Below are 18,198 nucleotides of genomic sequence, written 5' to 3' on the forward strand. Positions count from 1 at the left end.
ACTTCAGCAATAAAAATTTTAAAAAAGATTAAACAAATGTGATGTTTATCTAAAGTCACTTTTGCTTATTAGTACGGTTGAATTGGAACACTGAATGTCAGAAGCAAAGACATTGGTTAATAAAGTGAGTATAAACATGTAATTATTGCAGGTTTGCACAATATTTCGGAGTTTGCATTCATTTTGAGGAGTGCTGAATCTGCTTTTGTGCAAGTGAGATGCTCACATTTACATTAGAGCAACAATAAGCATCATGTCCACACAGCGCACACAACACCTCTTCACTCACTCACGATTACTCTCAACATGTGGACAGAAGAGGTGCTAGTCAATAAATGGTAACTCAGATATTTAGCTGTAAATTTAAAAGTAATGCTTTACTAATTATTTGAAAAAGTAATTACGCAATTCACATTACTTGTAATGTGTTACCCCAACCCTGTCTAGGACCATGACCGCATTAGATGCCCATTCCACTCTGTGTGTGTAGACTCGTGCTGGCGGTCAGGTGTTTGAGCTTAGCATCAGGGTAACGGTCAGGATTTCTTAGTTTGACAGCCAGGGTCTCCTTATCCTCCCACAGTAGACAATAGTAAAATGTTCATGTTAGTTAGTGTAATAATATGTCATGTAAGACAGCATATGCATTTGAAAATAAGCGTTTATACCATAGACCAGTGGTTCTCAACTCCAGTCCTGGGGATTTTGTGTCTCTCTTATCTGACACACTCAGTTCAGTTCATGGAGCTCTCTCCTAACGAGCTGATGATCAGAATCAGGTGCCTTAAATAAGGTAGACATACAAAATGTGCAGAGCAGTGGGTCCCCAGGACTGGAGTTGAGAACCACTGCCATAGACTGTAAAAAAATATGGACGTAGTGTCCTTGACGTCCCCCATAGGATTCTGAAGAGCAGTTTTGAAGCGTAAAGTAGGGACGAGCTGGCCGTCGCCATCTTGGCAGCGCGTCATTCCCGGATAATAGAAATGGGCAAAGAGGCGGGACGTGGGCGGAGCTCAGGTGACGTGATTTACAGACAGCAGACAAACGGCTATCCACCTGTCACTCAAAGTGGCCACGCCCTTAATTATGCAGAACTTTAAGGCTTTATATAATGTAAACGAATGAGTTATAAAAAAATTCACCCCCCTCACAGTTGTCATGAAAGGCAAAATTAGCCATATAGACCAAAACCACAATTTGTCCCAGACTGTAAACATGTGTTTTTCTGCTGTAAAGTTGGGCATTTTAACATGGGGCTCAATGAGATTCTGCTCCTTCTGGAGTCTGTCCCTAGTGGCCAGTCAATGAATTGCAGTTTAAGTCACTTCCGTATTGGCTTCGAGAGAATCTGCGGGAGGTTCCCGCTTGGTTATACTGTATGATTTTTAGCGTTAACTGACAGCAATGTTTGTTTTGACTTATTTTATTACACGACACCACGAATTCACAGAAACTCAGCAACATTATATAATAATAACAAGTAATATAAAAGGGTCAAAAGCCAACCAGGCCTGCATTTTTAGATAAATTAATGAGCATTAATGTAACAGCGAATAAAATGAGAACATTTTTTCCATATAATCAGTGCTAACTGTAATAATGCGTGACTAAAGTAGAAGTGTTAATCAGATAATGTTCAAACAAATAATACTTTTGAGCATCATGATGATAATAATAATCGATCTTTACAGCACAATTTTCTTCTTGGTTCTTAATCGCTAATTCAAATTGTTAACATCCTCGCACACTTGTGATATCAATCTGTGCACAATTTATGTTTTTACGCGGCTGTGCATGTGTGTGATAAACTCTATTTAACCCATCCGGTAAGTGTCCGTGGGACAGCCGGGCAGCCGGAAGCTGTCAGGCACAGGGCTGTCTAATTTACAGATGATCTTGTAGATGGCCTTCTTCCAGCACGGATCAGCATCCCGACCACTCTGTATGGCAGTGAAAAACTCCCTCAGGGCTAACTCCGATATCTCCACAAACCTCTCTGGAACCTAGGAAACAGACACGACGTTTAAACGCGCAATCGAACGGTTACACGCCTTTACTCGGACGTGCACACGCACACACACACACACTGACCTGGTAATCATTGCTCTTATTGTAGTGCATGTTGAGAATGCGGTAAAGCTCAGTGTCTCTGCCCAGGCGGAGTGATCTTTCCCTGGCAGATGTAAGCCCCTCTCTGGCTGCCTGGCGGGCAAAGCGCTCCATCTGGATATAGAAGAACTCCCGGAAGTTACTGAACCACTTAATCAGCTGGGAAGTGACACAACGATTGAACTGTGCGAGGAGGGGGGAGAAAAAAAGAAAGAGAAGCCAAGTTAATTCCAGCAGCATTTCAAAAAGTTATGAATAATGAATGTAGGTCAGCATTAAACATTTTCGGAGACATTCTGTGATGTTTAATGTACGGGCAAAGCTTTAATATGATACATTCACTCGTGTAGGAAGATTTTCTGACTGCTCTAATTGATTCAAACCGTTTCAAATGGAGACCATGCCAGACTGCTGCTGGTATATAGGTCAGTGTAACTTTATTCAATAAGTCATTAGCCCATATCATTTGTGCAAGATATGCACACAAAGCTACACTGTTTTGTGTTCAAGGATGTATGAATGATGCTCACTTTGACATCAGGGAAATATGTCTTCAGTGTGCTGGAGCTGGGGTAGCGTGTGTAGAAGAACATGAGTTTGGCTTTCTTCAGGTGGCACGGAGAGAGACCTTCCTGAGAGTGTAGATGGTTAAGGAATATTTGATAGCACAAATATAAATATATATATATCATCATTTTGGGTCTGTAAGATTTTGTGTTTTTGAAAGAAGACTCACCAAAGCTATTTGTTCAGAAATACAGTAAAAACAGTGATATTTTTAGAGTATTATTACAATTTAGCATGACCGTTTTCTATTTGAAAATATTTGAAAATGTAATTTATTCCTGTGATCAAAGCTGAATTTTCAGCATCATTACTCCAGTCTTCAGTGTCACATGATCCTTCAGAAATCATTCTCATATGATGATTTGCTGCTCAAGAAACATTATTATCATCAATGATGAAAACAAAACAGGATTTTTTTTATGCATAGCTCTTAAAAAAAAAAAAAAGATATACTGAGTGACATTATGAATGTCTTAACTGAACAATTTAAATGTTAACAAAGCTATTAATTTCTTTTTAACTTATTAATTTTCTTTTTTTTAATCGTCATTTTGGGTCTGTACGATTTTTTTGTGTTTTTGAAAGAAGACAGAAATACAGTAAAAACTGTAATATTTTGGAATATTATTACAATTTAGCATAACTGTTTTCTATTTTTATAACGCAATTTATTCCGGTGATGCTAAAGCTGAATTTTCGCAATAATTCCTCCAGTCTTCAGTGTCACATGATCCTTCAGAAATCATTCTCATATGATGATTTGCTGCTCAAGAAACATTATTATCATTAATGATGAAAACAAAACAGGATTTTTTTTAATGCATTGCTCTTATTTAAAAAAAAAAAAAAGAAGATATACAGAGTGAAATGTCTAAACTGAACAATTTAAATGTTAATAAAGCTATTCATTTCTTTTTAAAACTGACCCCAAACTTTTAAACGGTAGTGTAAATATATTTCTTTTCACATTGTTTTATAAAAGGATATTGAGCCAGCGGCAAGATAGAGTGCTGCATCTCCTCCGTCCACCATTCCTGCTCCGCCTCCCCTCATCCCTCCTTCTCTCGCTCTATCTGACGGAGAGGGGTCGAGCTGCCCCAACAAAGGGAGGGGTGGGAACGCAGCGTTGTGTGAACGGAAGTCCATAAAAGATTCAGACAGGCAGTCCTTATGAAGAGGCAAACTGGAGAGGGAGCGGGCAAAGAGGTTCTGCATGGTGTAGTGAAGAAGGGGCAAGGGAACGGGGTTGTCTGGGGGATAGGAGGGCAGGAAGTGGTGCTCTTTGCTCCGGGGGGGTAAAAGTGCCGGGAGAGGGGGCTGGGGTAGCGGAGGGAGGCTGGGATTGGCCGGAGGGAGGAGGAGGTCCTTGTGTACACTTTGAACGACAGGGGCCCTCTTGTCTTGAGGACTCTTTGTGACAAGCGGCAAAGCTTCCACCTGCTCTGCCGCGTGAGGTCTCGGCCTCCGGTCGGAGTTCAGATCCAGCGCCATGCCGGTTTCTTGGGGAACGGTGGCGGATGCGACCGCCGAGGGGTCGGTTTCGGCATAGAGACGGACAACTCTGTCGATAACTTGAGCCACAACGTTCGCAAGCTCCTGCTTTAGAGCTTGAGCAAACTTCTGCCCTCCTTCCGCGCTCTCCCACTCACCCCTGACCAAACTGCAGCCCAGCCACACTTGATCGCCATTTAACTCCAAGTCCAGGTCCACGGAGGTCTCCGGAAATATGCCGCTCTCGTTGTTTTTCTTGGACGAACAGCGCGGAGGAGAAAATCCGCTGCTGATGAGTGGATCGTCGCTGTCGGAAAACATCTCGGCAACCTCGTCGAGATTGATCGCCCCGTTCTCTTGTTCCTCCTCGCCTGCTTTCTCGTCGTCCGCCTGCCCTCCGTAAACTCTCCACACCTTGCGCTGGAGCTCTAGAAGTTTCCCTCTGGTTTCCTCCAGCTGAAGCTTCAGTTCTTGTCGCTGCCGCTTCCTGCCCTCCCTGCTTCCCCTCCTCTTCCCTTGTTCCGCTCCCTTTCTAACCGAAGCTCTACTCTTCCTCCCTCGCTTGCCCTCTCTCCCCGTTTCTTCTTCATTTCTAGTTGCGGAGTCCATCCTGGGTCTCTTGACTCTCCCGAAATCCTGCCCCCAGTTGCCGGGCTCAGGAGCCGAGCTTTGTCCGCGTTCTCCATGACAGCGCTGCGATGATGGGATAGCCCCAACTGCAAACTCCCTCTTCCCGAACACATCCTCCTCACTTATATCATCATCTACCAGAAGCCCAGGGAACAAGCCCTGGCGCTGACGGAAACTACCCCACCTTTGGGATGCACTGCTGGAGTGCATGAGAGGGGAGAAGAGCGGGTGGGAAGACAGGCTGCCGGGGGAAAATCGGTGGCTTGAGGGGTTGGAATCTGGCAGGCTGTGATACAGTTCGAAGGGACACATCTGGGAAGGCTGCTGATGAAATCGATCCGAAGGGGAATCCATAGCCCCCTTTTCCGTTCTGATCTGGTTTCAGGATCTTTAAAGAGAGCACAGTTTGCTGTAAATAAATGCATGAATCGCAGACGAAAATATGCAGCTATTTGGATCGGTTTTAAAATTGTTCATAATCCTCTCATTGTTATCGGCATCATCATTGTCTCTTTTTTTCCTCTCTGCATGTGTGCGTTATCTATCCGCTGACAGCTGTACCCTGTGTTTGTTCAGACTGTTGACTCTATTGCTCTCATCCTTCTTTCTCTCTCTCTCTCTCTCCCCCACACACACACACACACACTCAACCTAACACAAATACATGGATGGTGAGACAGTAAATATTTTAATGAGATTACTATAGTCCCAAAGCTCTGAATCTGCATTTTTACTTAAGTACTACTAAATAGAGCTTTTAGATAGATAGATAGATAGATAGATAGATAGATAGATAGATAGATAGATAGATAGATAGATAGATAGATAGATAGATAGATAGATAGATAGATAACTCATTTATCCTAAAATCAGATTAATGGAAATTACTGTCCTAAACTGTTTTCGCCTTTTCCTCATTGGCACAAATGCCACAGATGTCATCAGATTACAGCTCGAAATATAAAGCCGTTTAACTGCCATGAAAAAAAAATGTAACAGATGGAAGGACGACACCCTCCCGGATAAATGATAGAAATTGATTTGCCTTAATTACTGACACACTAACCAACTCGCCGTGAATAATATCGCAGAGTTCCCGTCAAAGTTTGCCGTGTTATGGAGACGGATTTCGCTCCTGCTCGAATACCGGCGTACGAGCGGACATTTGTAAACTCCGCGCGCGCGTGTCGCAGATTCATTAACAAATAAATAAACGAGGCGCGTTTGACAAGGACAAACAAATACGCAGATGTCCCTAAGCTTAAAAGAATATGTAAAATATTCAAAAACTTACAAAACAGTCAGTTAGAGAGCATCCCCCGGTTGGTCACTTTCCTGTCGTGTTATATTTCGGTCTCGTCGAGGTGTCCGTTGGTCACCGGGAGCATCCGCGTCAAAAGCGCCACCGAGTTTCCTGTTATTGCTGTCGCTCCTGTCTCGCGCTGTCCATCTCTCATCCTCGCGCACTCTATCGCGTGGTGATCAGCCAGTGGGCGTCGAGGCGTGAGGGAGGGATGTCCGCTGTCCCCCGTGCACGCGCGCGCGCGCACAGTTCTCTCTCTCTCTCTCTCTCTCTCTCTCTCTCTCTCTCTCTCTCTCTCTCTCTCTCTCTCTCTCACACACACACACTCTCGCTCTCTCTCTCTCTCTCTCCACGTGGGGCAACTACTTGGTTAAGCGCCTCCACCAATCAAAAACGACCAATTCACTAAAATAATCTGATGTACATATATGGTAAAATTATCATTTTGACCTTTTTTTCCACCACAGTTATCACAGTTCTTGTTAAGAGAGTTAAAAATGAAATACATTAAAAATTAAATAAAATAATTGATAAGTGAGCTCATTCAAGCAATTTAAAAGGACTGGAAGCGATTCTAAAAATCCATAAATATAATTTGCTTTGAACAAACAGTAGATGTGTATCCTTTCTGATATCCTATAGCTCCCAACAGGAATACAAGGTTAAATAAATAAAATAAAATAAATAAAAATGCCCCTTATTGCACTAGTACAGCTCAAATGTTTGGGGTCAGTATGAATTTTTTTTCAAAGAAATTTGTTTTTGTTCAGCAAGGATGGATTAAATTGATCACAATGACAGTAAAGATTTTTACATTGCTATTATATATACACACACTATATTGCCAAAAGTATTGGGACACCCCTCCAAATCACTGAGTTCAGGTGTTTCTATCACTTCCATGTCCACAGGTGTATAAATCAAGCACTAGGCCTGCAGACGCTTCTACACACATTAGTGAAAGAACTCGCTCTCAGGAGCTCTTCAGTGAACTCAAGCGTGGACTGTGATTGGCTGCCACCTGTGTTCCACGGTCAACTGTTGCACTCAAGTGCTATTATAACAAAGTGGAAGCAATTGGGAACAACAGCAACTGTAGGCCATATAATATCACAGAGCAGGGTCAGCACATGCTGAGGGTCACAGTGCGCAGAGTCAATAGCTACAGACCTCCAAACTCTGTGTGGCCTTTAGATCAGCTCAAGAACAGTGTGTAGAGCTTCATGGATTGGGTTTCAATGGCCGAGAAGCTCATCCAAGCCTCACATCACCAAGTGCAATGTAAAGCGTGGGATGCAATGGGGTAAAGTGCGCCGCCACTGGACTCTAGAGCAGTGGAGACTGTTCTCTGGAGTGACCAATCACGCTTCTCTGTCTGGAAATCCGATGGACGAGTCTGATGTTGGCGGAAAGTCTGTAAAGTTTGGTGTGGGGGGATTATGGTGTGGGTTGTTTTTCAGGGGTTGGGCTTGGCCACTTAGTTCCCGTGAAAGGAACTCTCAATGCTTCAGCATACCAAGACACTTTGGATAATTTAATGCTTTGTGGGAATAGTTTAGGGACGGCCCCTTCCTGTTCCAACATGACTGCGCTCCAGTGCACAAAGCGTCGGCCCATAAAGACACGGATGAGCGAGTTTGGTGTGGAGGAACTGGTCTGCACAGAGTCCTGACCTTTGGGATGAATTAGAGCGGAGACTGAGAGCCAGACCTTCTCGTCCAACATCAGTGCCTGACCTCACAAATGCGCTTCTAGAAGATTCAAAAATTCCCATAAACACACTCCTAAACCTTGAGGAAATCCTTCCCAGAAGAGCTGAAGCTGTTATAGCAGCAAAGGCTGGGCCAACTCCATATTAAACCCTACAGATTAAGAATGGGATGTCATTAAAGTTCATGTGCATGTAAAGGCAGACGTCCCAAAACTTTTGGCAACATAGTGTATAAATACATTTATATTCATATATCATAGTTTCTTTTTTTTTTTTAAATGAATAAGCAGCACAACTGTATTCAACATTGATAATAATAAATAGTTGCTTCAACATCAAATCATTATATTAGAATGATTTCTGAAGGATCATGTGACACTGAAGACTGGAGTAATGATGCTGAAAATCTAGCTTTGATCACAGGAATAAATAACATAAAAAAATAAATAAAAAAAACACTTATTTTGAATGGTAATAATGTTCTTTTTATTGAAAGCAGCCTTGGTGACATTTTTCAAAAACATGAATAAATCTTACCAACCCCAAACTTTAAAGAAATGTAAAGAAAATCTTTCAGGATTTTAAAACACTTAAAAGCTCCTTTAAATGTTCAGCGCATTATTCTAATAAAACAAAAACAAGTCCGTTTCTGATAACGATTATGCGACATTCCTTAAGGCTTTTAAAAATAAAAAAATGCTGTAAGAATGTGTTTTTGGTTGGAATATATTTGGTTCTTGGAGGATTCGTTTTTTTCCCCCTCGCTTTCAATTTACAATTTGTGAAAATGTCTTTCTTCTAATTGTCTCTCTTTTGACTAATGCCACATGCCAGCTCTATAACAGCACTGACTGCAGTAATGGTGTTGAATAACCTATGACTTTTTTTTTCTAGTGAACTTTTTTGATTACATTTTTCCTCAAACATATGAGCCTGTATATGCCAAGGCCGGTATGAAAAAGCAGCAATAGAGCTCTTGATAATCAGAGACTCCTCCACCCCTCAACGTGTGAAAGCTGATTATCGGTCCCTCCACTCCTCTTCATAGCACCCCTTCTCTCTCTTTCATTGTTTCCATCACTCCCTCTCTCCCCCACTTCACTGAAATACTCCACAACCAACCAAACTGTTCACAATAACCAGTGGCTACTGTTGTTATGGAAACAAGAAATGTGACACAAAGCCTTATTAATAAAAGGTGCTTGCGATCGAAGTAAACAAATGTAATTGAAAATGTAGTTTTAAAAATGAATAAATACCGGATAGACAGACGGGGCATTAACACAGCTCGCATACTTTGAGAAGTGCCGTTGATGCTAATGGATTTCCAAATCCGTTTTTTTTCCTATGATAGTAAGTGTGCAACCGAGGTGTTAAATTCCTTGATAAATTCCTTATCAGACAATTCCTTAAAGAGTATAATTCCTTACAGTCCATTTGCACTGTAAACACACACACACACACACACACACACACCTTTTGTAAGGTCATGCTGAAAGGCTTTTGAACTACATTAGCAACTCACACCGAATCCTTTGAACCGAAGCCAAATGACTGACAGCAAACAATATTAAAATGCATGAGCAATTCTAACAAAGAGCTATGAAATACACCAAAGGGACGCAGCCATTTGCGGGCAGTGTTTTAAAAATGCCACACGAATGTCGATCCTTTCAAATGGTGGGAGACATATCAAAATGTCTCATTTGAATGAGTCACGATCAAACATATTGCATTATGAGCCCGTAATATGCGCGGAATGAAAATGTGGTATCCAGCGGGGAGAGAGAGAGAGAGAGAGAAAGCCGGAGTGCAGATAGACGTTTGAGGGGGTCGATGGACAGGCAAAGTGTTTGCCCATTGGCTGCCTCTGAGGGAAAGTGTGTATGAGAGAAGAGAGCACTCACACATTCAGCCTTGGGCAAGGTGACTGAGGAGAGACACTGAGTGACAGCTGCAGTTGAACTAGAGGATATTCAATCTGAAGGGACAGAAAGAATAATGAACCGCGTCCTCGGGAATTAGTACCCGCCAAGATGTAAAAACCCCAGGGAAGACAAATACACACAACCAGGATGTGAGAGTATTTTAACAAGTGATACATCAGGCGGGTTGATGACATGGAAGATTTTTGGAGATTAGTGGACGAAAACTGATGAGCAATGAATTGGTCGTTCCAGTGTCGGTATGAAAACATTGGCCAACAGCCTGATGAACATAATGCACATTATCTGTTTTTAAATAGATCTTCAGTGACCTTTAACATAAGGTTAGGTTTGTCAACTCACACAACAACAACAAACTGAACCTTAATGTAAAGGTCAGACGATCTATTTAAATATGTGTGTGTGTGTGTGTCTATTCCTGTGATCAAAGCTGCATTTTCAGCATCATTACTCCAGTCTTCAGAAATCATTCAGATATGATGAACATTATTATTATCAATATTGAAAACAGTTGTGCTGCATGCTTAATATTTTTGAGGATTCTTTGATCAATAAAAGTTCAGCATTTATTTGAAATAGAAATATGTTATATAATCCATATGCAACGCATCCTTGCTGCATTAAAGTATTAGTTGAGTAACTTACTGAGCCCAAACTTTTGAAAGGCTATAGTGTATATATCTCAACACTGTAAAATATATTTTATATTAAAGGGTTAGTTCCCCAAAAATGAAAATTCTGTCATTAATTACTTACCCTCATGTCGTTCGACACCCGTCAGACCTCCGTTGATCTTCGGAACAGAAATGAAGATATTTTAGTTGAAATCTGATGGCTCTGAAAGGCCTCCATTGACACAATGCACGGTTCACTCTCAAGACCCTTAAAAGGCACTAAAGACGTCGTTACAAAGTCCATCTCACTACAGTGGTTCTACAATAACTTTATGAATCGGCGAGAATAGTTTTTGTGCGCAAAAAAACCCTAAATAACGACTTGTATAGTGATGACGATTTCAAAACAAGGCATCATGAAGCTTCGAAGCGTTATGAATCAGTGAGTCGAATCATGATTCGGATCGCGTGTCAAACCGCCAAACTGCTGAAATTTGGCGATTCAAACTGCTGAATCGACTCACTGATTCATAACGCTTCGAAGCTTCATGATGCTTTGTTTTGAAATCGTCATCACTATATAAGTCGTTATTTAAAGTTATTGTAGAACCACTGTAGTGAGATGGACTTTGTAACGACGTCTTTAGTACCTTTTATGGGTATTGAGAGTGTAAAGTGCATTGTGCCAATGGAGGCCTTTCAGAGCCATCAGATTTCAACTAAAATATCTTCATTTCTGTTCTTGAAGATGAACGGAGGTCTGACGGGTGTCGAACGACATGAGGGTAAGTAATTAATGACAGAATTTTCATTTTTGGGTGAACTAACCCTTTAAGTTACATGGTTGCCTTAAATGTTTTTAGTTAATACAATGGAGATTAGTTTAATGAACAGAAACGCTAAATACCATGTTATCTGAATCACATTCATTTTCTAAGTTGATTTGACAAAAGAAAAAAAGTTGTGATAAATATACTAAATATAAGTAAATATAAATATATATATATATACAGTGGCAAGAAAAAGTATGTGAACGCCTAGCAGAATCTGTGAAAATGTGAATCATTTTAACTAAATAAAAGAGATCATACAAAATGTATGTATTTAGTACTGTCCTGAATAAGATATTTTACAGAAAAATGTTCACATGTGGTTACAAAAATAGCTGAATTTATTAAAATAACACAAAAGTTTACATACACTTGATTCTCAATACTGTGTGTCGTTCCCTGGATGATCCACGGCTGTGTGTGTGTGTGTGTGTGTGTTTTGTGATGGTTGTTCTTGAGTCCCTTGTTTGTCCTGAGCAGTTAAACTGCCGAACGTTCTTCAGAAAAATCCTCCAGGTCCTGCACATTCTTCAGTTTTCCAGACTCTTTTTCATACTTGAATCCTCTCCAGCAATGACTGTATGATTTTGAGATCCATCTTCTCACTCTGAGGATGATTGAGGGACTCAAACACAACTATTAAAACATTCACTGATGCTCCAGAAGGAAAGAGGCGGGGGTGAAAACTTATTGGATTTGAAGGTCAAGGTAAATTGTACTCAATTTGTCTTCTGGGAAACATGTAAGTATCTTCTGTAGCTTCTGAAGGGCAGTACTAAATGAAAAAAAAGAAAAGATATTTAAATAAATAATGAAAAATTTGGACATCTTCATCCTGCTCAAAAGTTTAATTAATGCATTGTGTTTCCTTCTGGATAATCAGTGAATGTTTGAACCTTTTTTTATTAGTTGTGTTTGAGTCCCTCAATCGTCCACAGTCTGAAAAGATGGATCTTAAAATCATACAGTCATTGTTGGAGAGGGTTCAAATATGAAAAAGATGCTGGAAAAACTGAAGAATTTGCAGGACCTGGAGGATTTTTCTGAAGAACGATGGTCAGTTTAACTGACAAACAAGAAACTCATAAACAACCATCACAAAACACACACACACACACACACACAGCCGTGGATCATCCAGTGAACGACAAACAGCACTGAGAATCAATGGTTCATAAACTTTTGAATGGGGTCATTTGAATAATTTTTGTTGTCTTGTGGACTATATGTAAACATTTTTTTATGTATAATATTTTATTCAGGATAGCACTAAATATAAAATAACATTTTGTATGATCTCTTATTTAGTTAAAATTATTCCCATTTTCACAGATTCTGCAAGCGGTTCACATACTTTTTCATGCCACTGTATATATGTATTGTATTGTTTTTGGGCCTGTGAATTTTACAAGAAAGTCCTGTAGGAATATCTGCGTCATATCAGCTATCGGCCACTATAGATCTTTATAGATATCAAATTTAATTCGGTCCGAATGCAAGGATGCAATGTCCAACCTGCCTGTCAGCATATGCATTTCCATACCTCCGCGCACCTGCTCGCGCAGACATCACACATCATCAGTGTTTCATGCAGAGTTAAAGGTGCTGTATGTAGGAATGACAGGACAGCTAGTGGTTGAAATGGGTACTGTAGTCCAAATTAAAAAAATATAGTTTGCCCCGCCCCCCTCCTCCTCCTCCTCCTCCTCCTCCTCAGACTCGACGCTCATGAGGGTTGCCAGTTTGAGGACACGCAACAGGAACGAGCACAATTGACAATGGAAGGCGAGGAGACTGATTTATGCGCATTTTAATGTGCTTCCGTTCAGAGATTTTAGATTTTGAGGTCAGGTAGAATCTGTGATCTCTGACCCAGTTTGTTTTCCGGCTTCCATGACAGCAATACACTGTTTTCCGCCAACTGGCGACCTGTGGTGGCCAAACACTATTGGGTAAATTGTCACAGACCAAAACAAAAACAGACATTCTGACACGGAACGCACATTTCAATTTTTATTTAGAATAACTGAACGCATGTTTCCTAAATATCTGCAAACATATGATGGTATTTTTTTGCAGTCAACAGTCAAAAACGTACATACAGCACCTTTAAGGCCTGTTCACACAATGGACGATAACTATAAAAAATAATGCTAAAGATATAGTTCCAAAAATCGTTCTCAATATTTAAGAATATCAGAGTTCACACCACAGCTATAATGATAACGGCACAGAGAAACTGTCTCATTCTATATAACTAGCGTCTACATAACTATATCATTGGAATCACTTTCAGAACGATTTCATCCAGCTGTTGAACGATAAAAACATTAACAGCCAATCAGAATCCATCCTGCTGTAACAAGCACAGCCATTTAAAGTGACAGACAAGCGCACGCTTAGAATAAACAGAACTATATAATTAAGGGCGTGGCCACTTGAGTGACAGGTGGATTGCCACTATGGTCGAGCTAGGCGGCCGTGGTTTCATCACGCAGGCACCTCAGCTCCACCCACGTCCCGCCTCTTTGCCCATATTCAGTTATCCAGGAGTGACGCGCTGCCAAGATGGCAACGGCCGACTTTAGGCTTCAAAAAATTCTCTACGGGTGACGTCACGAACACTACGTCCATATTTTTCTACAGTCTATGGTTCACGCCAGAACTACTGTAATTTGGAAGAGATGGAAACCCTTCAAATTATACTCGGAGTGGTTTGTGACTCAAATTTATGCGTTTCCATGGCAACACTATCAATGCCGAAATGAATCTGCAGACATCAGGTGGTTCAGGTCAGTGCTCTTTAAATTGTTTATGCTCATTATTATTACAATGTCATGTGCTTTGAGACATGAAGTAGTTTAACGGCGTATATATATATTATCTGTTTGAATCTATTTTAAAATGCAACCTTATTGGAAAGGTCAGAAGATCTATTTAAATGTGTGTGTGTGTGTGTGTGTGTGTGTGTGTGTGTGTGTGTGTGTGTGTGTCTATTCCTGTGATCAAAGCTGAATTTTCAGCATCATTACTCCAGTCTTCAGTGTCACGTGATCCTTCAGAAATCATTCAGATATGATGATTTTCTGCTCAAGAAACATTTATTATTATCATTGTTGAAAACAGTCATGTTAATATTTTTGTGGGAAAACGAACCATTTTTGTCAGGATTCAATGAATCAAGTAAAAAAAAACTGCATTTATTTGAAATAGATAAGATTTATAATGATACAAAATATTTATATTTAATTTAAAAAAAATTAACTACTAACTCAACACAAACTTTTTACAGGCTATATCTCAAGGGACGTTGTCAGGCCTCATGCATGCATAAAAGTATTGTTTTGGGCCTGTGAATTTTATGGACAGTCCCGTAGGAATATCTGCTTTATATAAGCCACTATAGATATAATTTAAGCACTACATTTAACCATCGCCGCACTGAATTCTGGATCCAGCAGAGCCATGGCCAGTTTCAGCAGCTTTCTGATTCAACTCCTCTTTACTGAAGCTCTGTTTCGAGTTTCCGCCTCTGACCTTGAGTTTCAGGAAACCGACTGCGGTAATGCACATGATTAAAACTGCGAGTGTGTGCATGTGTCTTCAATGGGTTGTCCTTGTCCTCTCAGCACCGCAAACATATTCTTTGATCTCTGACCGCAATGACTCTCACAATGCGGTGGAGAACCTCAGGAATACAGTATAATGCACCGCCTCGCGCTCTCAGCCGCGCACAGATACCGCAGACGTGAGAAAACGCGCTCGCGCACACACACACTTTCACTCACTCTCCCTCTCAGTCTCTCCGCAGTACTCAGGTTGCAATTATCCTCTTTGGCTGGAGTGTTTTGATGGTATAATTGCCATGGACACTGAGGAGAGAGGGATTGGTGAGTGAGAGATAGAATGAGGGATGGAGAGGGGGAGAGAGGGACATCGAGAGCTGACACTCTCAGCATGCTAATGCCCAAACACACTCCATCTCCCCCCGTTTTCCTTTTTGTCACTCTCTTCATCGCTCTCACACACACACACACACACACACACACACACACACACACACACACACACACACACACACACACACACACACACACACACACACACACACACACACACAGGTGCGGTAACCTCTCTCCATTCCACATTCTCTCCAGGAAGCCAAAACAGCAAATACACAAGCCCGACGGGAGTGCGAGAAAACAACAGTAGGAGGGGAAAGAGAGGGATATTTTCCATCCACTGACAATAGAGATGATCCATGCTCATCCCTCAGTTCTTGCAGCTATGTAATCCTTTTTGTCCTTTATATTCCTTCCCTTTACCCCACTCCAGAAACAGAGCCAAAGTGCGTACGACAGCCCTAAACACGACGGCCCTAAGAGAGATGGCTTTATCTGTGCTGCGGATGTCTTGATCTAGTTTAGGCAAAACAGCAACATCTGGTGGTGTATTCAAACAACTGCGCTCAAACCTCTTAAAGGGTTAGTTCACCCAAAAATGAAAATTCTGTCATTAATTACTCACCCTCATGTCGTTCGACACCCGTAAGACCTCCGTTCATATTCGGAACACAAATTAAGATATTTTAGTTGAAAGCTGATGGCTGAGAAAGGCTTCAGATAGGCCTCCATTGGCATTCAGTACATTCACACTCCCAAGACCAATAAAAGGCACTTAAAACGTCGTTACAAAGTCCATCTCACCACAGTGGCTCTACAATAATTTTACGATGCGACGACAATAGTTTTTGTGCGAAAAAAAAAAAAATCAAAATAACACCTTTATCCAACTTGTTCTTGTCTTCCGTGTGTGCCTCCACGACGCATGCGCGAGAATATGACGTAGCGCCGGCGTTCGGGAATCCATGAAATGCACACTTAAACCCGATTTTGAGAACTACGCCGAGACCTAAAGCACGATCAATGTAGAATTCAACAGCTTAGACACGCGCGTCTTCCTCTGCTTGTAAACAAATCGCCTCTGGGTCATCTGTCCGAACGCCGGATCTGCGTCATATTCTCGCGCATGCGTCGTGGAGGCACACACAGAAGACAAGAACAAGTTGGATAAAGGTGTTATTTTGATTTTTTTTTTCGCACAAAAACTATTGTCGTCGCATCGTAAAATTATTGTAGAGTCACTGTGGTGAGATGGACTTTGTGACGACGTTTTAAGTGCCTTTTATGGGTCTTGTGAGTTTAAATGTACTGAATGCCAATGGAGGCCTATCTGAAGCCTTTCTCAGCATCAGCTTTCAACTAAAATATCTTCATTTGTGTTCCGAAGATGAACGGAGGTCTTATGGGTGTCCAACGACATGAGGGTGAGTAATTAATGACAGAATTTTCATTTTTGGGTGAACTAACCCTTTAAAGTCAACGTGAGATAATGTGTCAATATAGTATGGAATGATAATCCGGACATTATTCAAAAGGAATCGCAATTTGTGCACGCATAGCCTACGTTGTGACATAACACAAATGCGTGCTTTGCAATTGTGTTTGGATTTCCTTTTCTCTGTAAGTAACATGTTTGCCAAATTTCAAATGGAAACGCAAATTCCGTTTGCAATTGCATTTACAATGTCTTTCGAGTTATGACCCTGCCATTTTGGAATAGCAATAGAAAATCACCTCTTTGCTATTTCACTTCCTCCGCGTCCTGCCACAACCCTCACAAAATTCAAATGGAATCGCAATCCCCTTTGCACTTGCATTTCCAATGCCTAACACAGTCAACTGTCAATCTGTCCTGAGGGCGGGGTTTATTGACTACCGGCACATCCGGGAACTTAACTGTCAATTTCGTCCCCGGTAAAAATTGCGTTTCCTGCAGGTAAAATCAGTTTTTTTGGCAGGGTTCCCTGCAAAAATTTGCATTCCCGGGGATAAATATCACATAATTGGGATCGCTTCAACTCGCGGACATTAAAAAACAGCCAACGGAAACAGTGTTAAAGTAGCCCAATTCTGCGGGAAAACCGCAGACTTGGCAACACTGACACAGGTACCTCCACGCTAACTTGGCCAGCCCACCTTGATGCTAGATTGAGACTGAGAGCTGGATGCACCGCCACCGACATTAACCAGGGACTTTGTGTAAGTGGTACATCATTTGAGTCGTGGCCGTGTATAAGTACTTATATGTACTTATACACGGCATCGCAATGTTTGCAGGGAACTATTTCGCTTTTTAAATCAAAATGGTCCCACGCCACACTTCGCCGTGACCTCTTCATGATTATTCTTTTGAAATCAAAACGGAAGATCACAAATAACCGAGTATGGTGTCAAATATTGCACCCTGGTGGTAAAATGTTTAATTGCTACCACATAGCTACATTTGTTTAATTGCTTCAAGACTCACACTACGCAACGCAACCTGCATTAGATTAAAAAAAAGCATTGGATTAATCGATAACAAATTAACGTGATTGACGAAATTCTTAACGATCAATTATCGATCGCCAATTAATCATGCCCATCCCTAATGGAAAGTCTAAAAAGGGGCGGTGACGAAATTGACAGTTAAGTTCCCGGATGTGCTGGTAGTCCGTATAAACGGAAAGTATGCCACGCCCTCAAGTGGTGGAAAACAAAGCACCGTTTTCATCGTAATTCATTTCTATAAGGAAAACGGGGAGAAATATCCAATAAATGTCTATCTTTTTCATCAAAAATATGTTGTTAAACTGCTGTGTAGTTTTTTTGCACTTCAAACAAAGCCAAAACCTGGAACTAAGCATTTATCACCTGCCAACCAATCAAAAAGAAACAAAGTTAAATGAATATGAATGCATTTAAAAATAAAATAAAAAATCCGAAATGAAGCAGAATTCAGAGCATCCTCCTGCGAAACGAACATGAACTGCGATTGAAAGTCACTACTAAATAAAGTAATTTTCTTTTTTAAATTTTTGATTAATTGGATTGTGGGTACAGAGTCATATAGACAACACACCACTCACATCATGTCAAGTTTCCACAGATTC

The 18,198-nt window shown here is 41.0% G+C and overlaps 1 protein-coding gene across 1 annotated transcript; it reads right to left on the reverse strand.

Moving 5' to 3' along the window:
• Positions 1-1,418: 1,418 nt before the first annotated feature.
• prox3 (prospero homeobox 3) lies at positions 1,419-6,381 on the reverse strand. The gene is made up of 5 exons (XM_079844377.1): positions 6,095-6,381; positions 3,667-5,188; positions 2,643-2,750; positions 2,095-2,295; positions 1,419-2,006 (listed from the first exon to the last, which is right to left on the reverse strand). Exons 2-5 carry the CDS (start codon positions 5,152-5,154, stop codon positions 1,818-1,820), a joined length of 1,986 nt encoding a protein of 661 aa, XP_079700503.1. The 5' UTR covers positions 5,155-5,188; positions 6,095-6,381; the 3' UTR covers positions 1,419-1,817.
• Between the last annotated feature and the right edge of the window lie 11,817 nt (positions 6,382-18,198).

This window comes from Gobio gobio (genome assembly GCF_949357685.1).
Source record: "Gobio gobio genome assembly, chromosome: 2".
Lineage (NCBI taxonomy): Eukaryota > Metazoa > Chordata > Actinopteri > Cypriniformes > Gobionidae > Gobio > Gobio gobio.